Below are 13498 nucleotides of genomic sequence, written 5' to 3'. Positions count from 1 at the left end.
CAGTGCTACTATTTCTACTCATTTCTTATTCTGATGGTCTTAATAATCCACTCAGATATACTTTATGTGTTTTTGCATTATTTTTGGAAAATTAAATGCACGCCACTCTTTTGAACTTGAAACTTATTTAATGTATCAGCACAGTAATACTTAAAAGGGCATTATAGGGACATTAGGGCTTTAGAATACAAACTACACTACTACTACATTAACTATTCTATTTTTAACTAAAGACTGTCTTATTCTATTTATTGTAAAACTGCATTACCATTGAAGTCTAATTGTCTCTAACTTACTCAAGAAATGTTATACAGCTACAGGCATACAGACACTCTTTCATTGGTTTTCTTCAGGTATTGATTTCCCTGCTTCCTACCCCTTTCTCTTTCCCTTTCTCAGTCACTAGGCCACAGAAACCTGAGGACTGTGTGTCAGTGTGATAAAGAGAGTGTTTGTGTGTGTGTGTGTGTGTGTGAGTGTGTGTGAGAGAGAGAAAGAGTGAGTGTGTTGTGGGAGGAGAGCTGCTTGGAGAGACACAGATAGAGAGAAGAATTGGTCACACCTGGGTGCAGGTGAAGTGCTTGCAGTCCATTTATTCTGACAGACCGACAAGCTAGAGAGAGAGCTCAATAACATGCTCTATTGCAGACGACACATGTACAATACACGCTGATATACAAAACATGCATCAAAAAGGTTTGCATTGTAAACAAGATCTAGCTGAGTTAGTGATCCAGTATACTTTGGATATATGAAACATCATGAGAAATAATTGATTTCATCGAGGTTAGAGGTTTTAGGTCTTGCAGGCTCAATCAAGCATTTCATTCGAGAAATCAGAAGTCATGTACAAAGTCTGATGCTGAGGCAAGACTTGCTGACACACCAGCAAAATAAATAAACACAGAGCAGATGAATTAACTAAGTAGATGAGTCGTACAGTAATCCCCGTGGCTAACAGTCTGAACTCTTGGATGTGCACATGTGTGTTTGTATGACTGACATGTACATCCCCCAAATAAACACCTCTGCAGGACAGGTTGACACGTCTTAGCTGCTTCAGCAAAATTGATCCCGCAATGATTTATCATGGATCAGTATATTGCTCATAAACAGGAAAGGTGTAGGTGTGTGTGGGTTGGCCATGATGGTGGTGGTGGTGGTGTGTAAGTTTGGTTCAGTGGGTGGTTATGGTTCAGGATGATAGGTGAAAAAAATTCCAAATGGGTACATTCTCTATGAGTTTGCACTCCTACACGCCTCTCTGCCTCTGTGGTCCGAACCTGTTTTGTGCATGAGTGCAGTCACTGTACACAGTGGTTAAAAGTGTTGGCAAAGTATGAGGAAACAACATCCATCTTTACAGCTTAACATTCAACTCATGCTCAGTCTCTTTTTTTTTAAAAATAAATCATATTCACTTTAAACCTTTCTTAATGTAAGCAAAGTGTGTTTCTGTTAGGTGCTGTCAAACTCCTCAAAGTGACTACACACATATTTTGCTGAACCAGCACCACTAGCTCTCATTCTCACTCTCCTTAACTATTGCCTATTTCAGAGTGATGTAACATTGGGCTGGGTTAACGCAACGGGCCCTTTAAGTCATTAGCAAAGCGCATTAATGAGCCTAGTGCTTAGAACCCCCCTGCAGACTTAAAAGTGTGTGATGTAGAGGGGATGAGGGCACTAATTCTCCAAAGTGCCCTAATGAGTAGAGGATTAGCAAAGCCTTCCATTAGCTAAAGCCTTGATGATGCTAAGCTAATGCGCTATAGCTAGACTAGAGCATGTGGCTAAAGTGTTAGTTAGCATGACCGCTATAATAGGGTCTGGATAATGTAGCTTATGACACATGATTGGCTTATTCAGCTCAAATATTAAACCACTTTTAAAGTTAGAGAAATGTAGATGCATACATAAGCACATTTAATGTATGCATACATAAATCCACAGGTGTATCTTCCCACACACACCCACAGGCATACATATACTCAAACATTAAGGTGATAGCGCATGGAAGATGAATCCTGGGCTCATTGGTTTCACGAATAATGGCCATGACTAAGCAGTATGCTGAGACTTAGTGAAGTTTAATCATATATTGTTACACTTTAATTAATTCCTCAAAATGTGGACTTGTACAATGGGCAGTGAGATTGAAACTGCTTTAGCTTCTACTCATTAATCACCAACATCAATGCATGAGGAACTGCTTGTCTGAAATAACTCTTTAGCTATTGCTAAAAGGGAAAATTGATCCTAAAAATGTTTTGCCAGTTAATTACAGAGTGAGCTTTGTGTTCATATATTTTTTGCTATTGCCTCTGAATGAGATTTGTCACTGAACTGCTTAAGACTTGAATGCCAACTGTAAGCAATCTACCTTGTAAACTGTGACTTTGTTGAGTTGAGCAGCTCAACAGTGTTGTGTACAAATGCAGACTGTTCAAGACAATTAAACTGGCATGCATTTAGTTTAAGGGTGACTTGCATCTCAGAAGTTATGTATCTAAATTAAATCAGTAATCCTTGAACTATGTAATTAAACAGCGTACACAATCCAACAGACACAAAGTTGTTTATCATTAATAGACAGGCAATCACACATGTTGGATTTGTCACGATGTGAGAATTCATCCTCGCAAACCACTTTGAAATCCAACTCATTAAGTTGTTTTTGCGCAAACCAGTTGACACAGGAGACATTGTCATATCGTATAGCTCTCATGTTCTTTCTCCCTTTCACACACACACATGCACACACGTAATGTTTCATTCTGCTTTTCTCAGCACCATGAATCTGTCTCCTCAAGCTTTTCTTTTTTGGAAATCTTTTTCTTTTCTCGTTCTTTCTCTGGCTTTATTTTTTGCAGGGTCGACAGATTAGTCAGTGCAGCATTATATGATCTGACCGTGTCTGTTTTCGAATGTGCTTTCTTGCCATTGTACATTGCCACTGCACCATTTGTATGTGCGTATCTGTGTAGACTGTATGTGTGTGTGTTCACTGTACTGTCTTTACACTTTTTTTTTCACTTTTCTTTTACCCCTGTAACTCTGTGACAGGACTTTCATCAGCTAGAAGTGAAATAAACATCTGAGTGTGAATGAAGGACACAGGGAAGAGCAGCATGAGAGCAGAAGTGAGGGATGAAATAAGGATCAGGATGGATGAGGGATGGAAATGGAGCAAGGACATAATTTGAGTGGCCATGTGAGTAAAAGGAATGGAAGATCAGACTAAGGGAGGCAAAGAAATGTGAAAAAAATAAAGGAATAAAGAGGTGATGAATAAAAGTGAGGGAAGAGGATAGGTGGGTGTTTGTGTTGCCATGAGGGTAAACAAGAGATGAGGGAGAAAATGGTTAGTGAGTAAAGATGGTGAAAAAGATGGCTGAAATGGGGAATGTGCTGAAGAAGGGATGTTAGAAAGGAGATGGAAAAGCAAGGTATCTGACTACAAATTGAGGACAGTTTACAACATTAAGTGGTGCTGTAAGGCAACTAAAATGAAAATCACTGCAAGACTGCAACTCTGAAATGATTGGGACTGAAAGGTAAGCACTCAGATGGGCTGTTTTGGACAACAAGGGAGATAACAGGAGAGTGGGTTGAGAGAGTACTGTAGGAGGTGGAGGTGTTTTTGACAACACTAGAGGCCTAGGAAGGAGGTGAAATAAACACAAATAGTGTTTAGAGTTGAGGAGCATTCAGGCATGAGAGCACAAACAACTGGGGGATTGTGGATATTCTCTCTGGCAAGAAGTGCGTCTTTTACAACATCCACAACTTTGAATACACTTTGTATAGAAGCCTACTTTAAGGCTTTAAGGCTCTGTATTGCATAGTAGAGGATTGCACTGGGATTGGGATCCCACGAGACCCAACGCAAATTTTGCTGGAGCAGGTGGTTTTAATTTTGCTGCGGGTGGGAATGGGCGGTCAAAAAATAAACTACGGATTGTGGGATTTAGCTAGCGCTAACCAGAAGGATGGAGTCAACAAATGAAGTTGAAAAGAACATCAAATCAGGTCCTTTCTGAGTAGCTGCAGATCAGTGATAGGCTCTCTGAATGGTATTCATGAAGCTTGTATCTGTAAAAAAAAAAAAAAAAATACAAAAGCAAAGCAAGGCAAGTCTGACATTTGGACAAATTTCTCAGTTGTTACTGGCTAAGATGGAAACCAACTTGGACTTTGTTAGCTGCAAAATGTGCGAAAGGGTTAGTAGTAAGTGTAATTATTGCACTAGTATGAATGTAACTATGCACTAGAACGTAATTTTGCAACTTTATTACGACAAGTAGTCCTGCGAATCTTTTTATTAATACTACACAGTAAAATAACAGGTTTTCCCTGCTGGATGAAGAAAACACAAAATCAATGGATTGTGCAGGCGTGAATGGTCAAAATGTTTGTGGGTGTAGGCGGGAATGGACACACGCTGTGGGAGTGTAACACACACATAAAGGGAGCGGGTGGTAATGGTAAGAAATCCAGTGGGAGCGGGCGTGTACGGGATTAAGCAGACAGTCCTGTGCAGGGCTCTACAACATAGATTTATATTGTATTATTGTTCATGAAGTAGATCAATCAATAATGTGCAGATTGACATGACACTCCAAGTTTAAGGTCTGACTTAACCTTGATTCAATAGCTAGAATTGTGCTTACTGTATGGAAAATTGGTGGTGCAAGGTGAATGGAAAAAGGCAAAAGCATTAGTCATTGCACTCTGACTGTAATTCAGTATTATTAGATGGCAGGCTTCCTCAGCGGCCTACTAAAGTGGAAAAAGTAAAGCATGCTCAATACCTTTGAGTGTTTTGGTGACGCAGTCATCAGACATCATTTCATATATTGTAAGTCTTGTGTTTGTCTGACAGCACAGTATTATTTTTTTTTGACATTCGAGTTTTATAGCAAGGCAACAAATCATCTCTCTTCTACTTTCGTCTTTATATGTACTTTTATCATGGCCATGTCTCCATCCATTGACAGAGTGACTCATAGTGCACTATGTGACAGCTTGGAATGAGAGTGTTTTGCTGTTCTTAGAGGTTTGCCAGAATTTATTGACAAGGATGTAATGCAGAAGCAAAACTCTTTCATGTTATAGCGAGTAAAGAAATTGATGTTTTTACGTGTAGTACATAATACGTTCATATTCTGCTGTTATATTCTGTGCCTTTGCTTATAAATATGTATCCAGTTCTCTCTGTTTTCACGCCCTTGTGTTTCTAGTTACCACAGAGCAGGTTGTGTACGACTGTAACAGTTTTGGTCCTCAAAATAACTACTGTATGCAATGCATTTGGAAACAAACAGAAGCAGTTCGCAAAAAATTTCCACATCTCTTGTAGTCGGTGCTGCAGTGTGGTGACCTGTAGAATAAGAATTATTTGCTTTGGTGCACTCTTACCACAAATAATTACAAGGAATTTGTAGTGCTCAAAGTTTTAACAGATATTTTTACCACTGGTGACTCCTGGCAAAAAATGAATAATAGAATAACTCCTTTTGTATGCTTTGAAAAATAACATGTTTCTCTTCTGTTTTCCTCCTCCTTTCTCCTTTCTCTGCTGCCACCCTCCCCCCTCCATCCAGCCTGTGAGCTGATGAACCGTGGTATTCTGGCTCTGGTCAGTTCAATTGGCTGCATGTCGGCAGGCAGCCTTCAGACTCTGGCCGATGCCATGCACATCCCCCACCTCTTTATCCAGCGCTCCCCAGCGGGAACACCCCGCTCCGCCTGCCCGCCCACCAGTCGCATCCCTGGAACAGATGACTACACCCTAATGGTCCGCCCACCTGTCTATCTCAATGAGGTCATCATGCAAGTGGTGTCTGAGTACAGCTGGCAAAAGTTCATCCTCTTCTATGATTCGGATTTTGGTAAGGAAAAATTCATCAGAGCTGTTAGTGATACCTGTATTAATTAAAAATATCTCAATATTGATAATTATAAAGATATAGATAACAATTTATGTTTATATCTATGTTTTAACTTCTCATTAAGTGGACAAATTAATTTGAGAGTGTTACTTGGATGTACTTAGTTACTTCCCTCCCTTGCTTCATTCATTGACATGGAGGAAATGAGACTCTGCAGTAGGTAAGGAAGATGATTCACTTGAGCTGACATCTATATAAGGTCTTATGTATGAAACTAGTGTGGTGCGAATTTTGAATTTATCTGATGTAACAGTATCAATGGTTTCTCAGCATGATAGGCCATTAGAGAGCTAATGGATGTACGGTTAAGTTAAAAACTCTGCTCTCTCACTCTCTCTTACTCCCTCTCTCTCTCTCTCTCTCTCTCTCTCTCTCTCTCTCTCTCTCTCTCTCTCTCTCTCTCTCTCTCTCTCTCTCTCTCTCTCTCTCTCAAACAAACACAGACACACGCAGGAGGACATGGACATGCATATACACAGAAACCTAGAAACAGGCACACGCACATGCACATGAATGGATCTTTACACCAATGACACATCAGTCTGTCTGTGTGTATGCTGTTTCATTTCCCCCTCTTTCTCTGTATCTATCTCTTTCTTCGCCCTTTCTCTTTCCAGTCCATTAACCCTAACATTAGACTGGAAACATCCTATGTCCCTTTTATAAAGTGCCACTCTATTTGTCCAGTGTCATAGCTTCCTTCTGCAGAGATATTGCTTTGCTGTTTCCTGTGCATGTATAGTACATACCCTCACATTAAAAATGTGTGTATGTGTGTGTATGCATGCACATGTATAGGAGGTGTGCATGTGGTTTGTTTTTGTCAAACATGTTGTGTCTAGGTGTCCTTTCCAGCCCCGACCTTTCTGATCACCTGGCTACAGCAGTTTAAGCAGCAGCTGTCCCTCTCTTTGGGACACACACTTAATTAAACTCACATTAAGCACATGCTCTATTATTTATGCCATCAAACTGTCAAAAGCTTATATTGGTCTGATTTGTATTTCACATCCCTAGATTGATTGACTGTCACTATACTTTAATGTCTTTCCTACATTTTCTGCTCACGTTCCTGCTCCCATCATCTTCATTCTGGTACTTTTATTTGTAAAGGTAATTTAACTCTGAATGAATTATACAGGTGAGACAGCCTCTGGTATGCTGTTCTTAATAGGCTGAAACTCAAAAGTATGTTGCACTTTTGATCACACCATTATGAGTCAAAGCAGGTATTTTTCCATTTCTGGCTGATGGAAAATATCATCTGTGACATCACTCATTGGTGGGTGGACAAAAGTATCACACTTCAAAAAGTTCCAGCCCCACAGAGAGCAGTGTAATAGTTTTCTGCCTTCGGTGGTTCTGTGTTGATTTATTTCTTATAGCCATAATGGGGCTCCATTTCACTCATTACAGTCAATTAACACAATTGTTGTATGCATTGATCTCCAATGGGATCTCTGCAGTGGAATTGTTTTGCAATGCATTATGCAGGCTAAAACTCAATCTTCCAAAGCATTGAAGCAATTTATCAGTGTACTGAATATGTCATATGAAAGTATGTTCTAACTAGTGAGTTCTACCAAGCAGTTTATATTGGATGAATGCTAGTCCCACACCCCAGGAGTCAGTATAGTAAATACCATGATTAAATCAACCCTGAGAAGCACTTGGAAAGATCATTTTCATCTGTCAACTCGTAGGCAGACAACAGTAACACAGTTAAAGTGAGCTTAAAGAGCTTTAGGCCTATTCTGTATCTCTGCTTTATTGTTGGCATAACAACAACACTGTCAGACTGAACCATGATGAATGATGTGGTAAGAGCCCTAGCCCCGGGCAACAACGTATATCAAACAAGTATCAATACATTAAAAAATTTACTAAGAAATCTTGTCATGCAAGAAAGTTCCTTGTGTCAGGACAAGGCGCCATGCTGAATCTGGGTTTTACAGCATCCCTCTTTAATCAGAGAGAGATTGAATCTAAATCTGACATGTATCTGAAGGATTATGTTGGTTGAAGACTTTTTTTTTCCACGAACCAAAATCTGAAGCAGCTGACTGTGAGTTATTTTTCCTCTGCACCAAAGTTCTGCATTAGTGGGCAGGTTTTCATTACACACCATGAAATCAACTTATTGCATGCAAATTATCAATAAATATATTCATGCCTCAAGCGAAAAGGCTTTTACTCCAACCTTAACCTAACCCCAATCAGGACTGAAACCAAAGTGGAAACACCATTTTTTTCCCCAGCAAGACAACCTTCAATCAACTGGTGTGAATCCAAAATTTGTCCCCAAATGTGGTAAAGTTCACACACAATATCTACACAATACTCCCATACACACACACACGCACATGCACACTAACGCACACATGTTCGTACCCTACTTAAATCCCTATCCCCTATGTGCTCTGTGACCACTGATTCAGCACATGGATCCTCTGGGTTTTGGCAGTGCTGTTCTCTCAGCCACAGAAGGCCCTTTAAAGATATCACCATTGTTCCCTGATGGCCTCACCCCCTGTTCAAGGAGAGAGGGGAGAAGGCAAGAGTGCAAGAGAAAGAGAGAGAGAAAGTGAGGTAGGGAGGGAGAAAGACAGAGACAGAGATGGCCTTTTAAGATGATAGCAATGTTCCCAAAAGGCTTCGCGTCTGTACAAGGAGAGTTCTTTAGAGAACAGACAGCCGAGTGTGTCCTCTCAAATGAAGCTCCGGTGCAACTGTCCCAATCCCTATTTTCAGCTCTACTGGTGCGTTCCGGACACTGAGAACACATGTTTTCTCTCTATTATCTCCCTCTCTCCTCTTAGGCTGAGTGTCCATATAGCGTTTTTTTTCTAAGTGCCAGCGCCTTTTTTCAATTCTTCCCAATGAGGAGAGAGCGTATGCGTCCGCCTAGAGAAAAAGCGCTGCACCAAGCGTCTTTTTTCAAAGCTCTCCGCCTTTTTTGTGCACACCGAGTGCTTCTAGTTGAAATTCTTTGAACTTTTCAGAAAAGCGCTGGTGTCGTCATTGTCGCTTCTTTTCAGGGCAACCAATATATTAGATGGGGTGCCCTCCGTTTGGTGATCACGGTGACAAACAAATAGATAGTAGCCTAAGAATAATAAATAGATACTAAAAAGCAAATGAAGTGCTCCCAAGCACCCTGCCGGTGCTTTTCTGCCAGAGAAAAACACTATATGGACACACTCCCTTATGGTTTATGTCTCTCCCTGTCCCTCCATATTCCTTTCTCTTCTTTCTTTCTTTTTCTGACTCTAACTCTGTTTCTTTCTTTTACCGCTTTTCACTCTTTCCTCAGGCATCTGGCATTCACACTGTAAAACCTGATAAATATATTAGAAAATGTGAGTGACAAATTGCTGTTAGCTGCCAAGTGTCCTTACCCATAGTCCAGTCAGAACTATAGCAACACTGACCTCGTCAAACAAATATGGGAAGTACCACTTAGTGGTAATAACACTGTTGACATTATGATAATTTGTTTTGTTTTGCTCATAGCCAATGACAAGAGGGGCCTGAGGCACAATAGTAAAAGGTTATAGCTGAACAGAGAGCTGTTCTGAAAGTGTAATGCCTGTTGAGTTGTTAGTCTTTTATTATGATAACAGTGATATTTCAGACAAATACACTTTGTTTAATAAAAATGAAAGTGAGTGGAAAATGTTAAAATGCCTTAAACCTAATTAGAAGTAAATATTTCCCTTTAAATTGACATACAGAATTCTAATTATGTGACAAACACTGGTATCACAAATACAGCTTGTCTATTTTGATACTATGGTTTTCTGGAACCTTTTTGGAACACAAAACTATTCACCTTGCAGTAATACATATCGTCACATATTGGCTACATGGGTCAATGGACCAAACCCTCTAAAATGTTCACCTGTTGTTGTTACCTGTTACCTACTTGTGTATTTTCTGTTATGTTATCTGTACTTATTGAATATTTCAGCAGAACTTTATGAAGATATGAAATCAAATTCAAGCAAACTGGTTCACACCTCAAGAGAATACAGTACCATTCATACCAGACACTGTTAGTTATAATCCAGTCCATAGATGCTACAGTATCTTGGTTCTGTGCTGTATGCTAAAAGTGTTGTGAGTTGGAGTTCAGGTTGTAACCCATGTCCATAGTCATTAAAACACTCTCACACCTTGCATATAATGCACTCAACACCATGTCCTGTCTAATGAAGCAGGTTAATGGTTTAAAACAAAATCTCCCTCCTGCCTATCTTAAATCTTCTTGTTAACAATTTGCTCATTATCAGGCAATGCCTTCTTCTTTTTTTATTCCCATCACACACTGAAAGGTGTGAAAATGTCAACCATTAATCTTCCTATAAAGAATAAGAGTGTGTATCCCATTGTGTCTGCTGATGTTACAGTGAAGAGTGTCACCTCACCTTGTTGCCTCTGCCCCTTTGTAGGGGTGGACAAAGAAAAATACTTGACAGGGCAGATAGGGGCGCAGCGTTTAATGAGCAGAGAAAAGGGTAATAACAAAAGAAAGAGAAAAAATGAAAATAAGAAAGGAAGAATAGGCACTGAATACAGGAATGCTTGAGGGTTACAACAAAAAGTAATCACTAAAAAGCTGTTATGTGAAATATAGAGGAGATGCAAAATCTGATTTTTAATGGTTCACATGTAGACCTTTGAGGTATGAAGATATAGGCTTTTCTTCTGCAAGTATCTGATGGGAAAAATATGTCTGAAATTTGAAATGTCAAGGTTTCACTGTTCACACTGTCGGTAAAATCCCAGAGTACATTTGATCTCTCTGTGGGCTTCATATAGAATCAAGCAGAGTCTGGGAGCAAGAAGGGTACAGCAGCAGCTTGTGGGAGGATACTCTTAGTATTTTTCTTTTTTCAGATGTCTTGACTTCCACTGAATTAAGAAATACTGAACCTGACAGGCAAGTGTGAAATTATATATTGATCACATCGCCCTACTCAGGGGTGTTGGCTGGATTGTTAACCATCAGGGGCTGAGCCATTAAAAAACTTTTTCAAAAGTACTTCTAAATAGACTGTTTCCATGCATTTTTTTCTTGCATGTGAGGGCTACACATTGCTTAAAAGCTGTGAAAATTGGAGAAGGAAGGGTTCGGATTTGATTTACCATATAATCTGCACACGAATATTCTAGCCACTCGAATGTCTCAAACCAAAATGAACGCCATATATATATACCTACTACCATTATTACTAGGCCTACATGATGGAAAATCCTTAAAACCCATAATACAATGGCAATTTCATGAATGAGAGTTGAAAACAGTTAACTACTCAAAGTGACTGTAGACTCTCATAATTTGGTTGCAAAATCATTGCTGATGGACCTACTTGATATGAACCACAATATATTACACAATATACTGTATATTACACCTGTATATTACACTGACCTACAGTAATGTGTATGTGACACGTCAATCATTTAGATTCAGTGTTTATTTACAAGTTTAAACTGACATCTCTCATGAGTGAGCCAACTTTTTAAACTGACTAACATTATCAGCTCAGCTATCAGCCTAAAGTTTTGTTTTATGGAAGCTGTGGTAACTTAGATATCAATGAATGACATGATCAGAAAAAAAGTTGGATTGGTCATAAAACGTGCCTCAAATGCTATCACTTTTTGTAGGACTACCAGAGCGATAAAATATAAAAACTTTTGGCTATCTAACACGAGACTAGACTAGTTTGGTGTTGTTAGCCAAGGGGAGGCACAACTAAGCTATCATTGCTAACGGTTTAACTGGCTACGGTGCAATGCAAAGTATGTTAGCTGTATATAATTTATATTCTGCTCATATCATGTTCACGTAACTTGGAACTCTTACAGACATTTACACACCTTGTTTTCCTGTTTGTGCCATTGCTTCACCTTCAACCCCTTTACTGGTAAAAAATCTTCATATATCCATTTTTTGCTCACTCCAACTGACTGTGTGAGCTAGTGTTTGGTAACCCCATCAATTAAAGAATTGACAGAGACCTGTCAGCCAATAAGTATTATATTTCCATGTATTAATTGTATTTCCATGTAAAATACAGTACAGGTCTCCAACTTCTGTTGCGCCAAATCGGACAGTGATCTGGTTTCTCACCAAACTCTGATTATAATTCTTGATATTTTAAAAGTTTCCTCACTGAATATAGGAAATGAATGCTGGTTTTAGATGATTTATAAGTCTTTTTAAGTGATCTACAATTTTGCAGTACTTGCTGGGCTTGATCCCTGCAGTTTTAGCTGATGACAGCCGCTGTGTGGATGCCATGGCGAGGCAGGTGGTGCTAATGGCTAGCAGAGCTAGCGGCTAAATGGAGCTAGCAACTTATCTCCTGTAATTGCTGGATTACAGCTGCTGGTTGTCACAAATCCAAGGCAGTTTCTGAAACACAGTCATGGGTTATCCACTTGAGAGACTGCATTTTCTGCAGATATGGTGACGGATCTTGAACTGTCCGGGCTTTGAAAACATAGAAAACGCAGTTAAAACCATATAACTGAATTTTCCAGTTAGATCTTTTCCCCTGGAACTATATTTACATTGAAGTTTCCAGGTATAAATCTGTTATGTCAAACAGCTAATATTTTGATGGGCAAGACTATTGTGGCAAAATAGGTACAGAGGACTTGTGGTAGCAAAAAGAAAAGAGGGTTAATGAGCCGAACCTCTGTAAATCCACAAGCCTTTTGTATGGTTTGTTTGGACCTTACCTGGAAGTGATGACTTGCCATATTTGAACAACACTGAGTGAGGGAGGAAGAGATGGAGAGAGGAGAGCATGAAATTGACAAGCATGAAGATGTTTATAGAGACAGGGGGAATAGAGCAAGGCGTTATTGAGGGATGGATGTATAGAAGGATGGATGGATTTCTTGTTTTAGCTGTAGTGAATCCAAGAGACATTGCAGGGTGGAAGGCTGGTGGGAGGTGAAAGAGAGTGTAAAAAATACATAAAAGCAATGCCAAGAGAGACTTGGGAAAGTTGATGATAAAGGCAGATTCAGAGGAATGGAGGTAAACAGGTACACTCATAAGCCAAACACCATAGATACAAGTTTTATACAGGGAGGTCATGTCTTATTTCTCCTCCAGAGTAAAATCGTTCAGAGAGCAAAAGAGAAAACGAGATAAAAGAGATTGTGAATATAAAAGGAAAAACTGAAACAGTAAAGCAGAGAGGGGATAGTGACGGAGATCTGAAGGCATAGCAGATTTGGTAGGGCAGTGTAGAGGCAGTCAGGCAAGCAGATAAACAGAAAAAACAACTAAAAATTGCGTAAAACCTTTTTACAAAAGGATGCAACCCCAGCATAGTGGTTTATATCCTTGGAGGACACTGGAGGTGGAATGTCTATAGCAATGAAAGGTTGAGTTAGAGTGAGACAAAGCGCTAAGAGACAGAGGCAAACTAAAGCAAAGCAGGGAGGGATATAAGGATCTAAAAGCATTACAGATATGGAGGTATGGCAGACCCCAACATGTATAGGCCAAAGCCTGAGAA

The 13498-nt window shown here is 39.6% G+C and overlaps 1 protein-coding gene across 2 annotated transcripts in view; it reads left to right on the top strand.

Moving 5' to 3' along the window:
* Positions 1-13498, top strand: part of grid2 (glutamate receptor, ionotropic, delta 2) — a 554413-nt gene that overhangs the window by 320952 nt on the left and 219963 nt on the right. For both annotated transcript variants that reach the window (XM_042421919.1, XM_042421920.1), the window contains one exon: positions 5607-5894. In XM_042421919.1, coding sequence (XP_042277853.1) covers positions 5607-5894 — 288 coding nt within the window. The remainder of the gene's footprint in view (positions 1-5606; positions 5895-13498) is intronic.

Source organism: Thunnus maccoyii, chromosome 9 (assembly GCF_910596095.1).
Source record: "Thunnus maccoyii chromosome 9, fThuMac1.1, whole genome shotgun sequence".
Classification (NCBI taxonomy): Eukaryota; Metazoa; Chordata; class Actinopteri; order Scombriformes; family Scombridae; genus Thunnus; species Thunnus maccoyii.
Note: the sequence above shows the minus strand (reverse complement) of the source record. Positions and strands in the feature narration are given on the sequence as shown.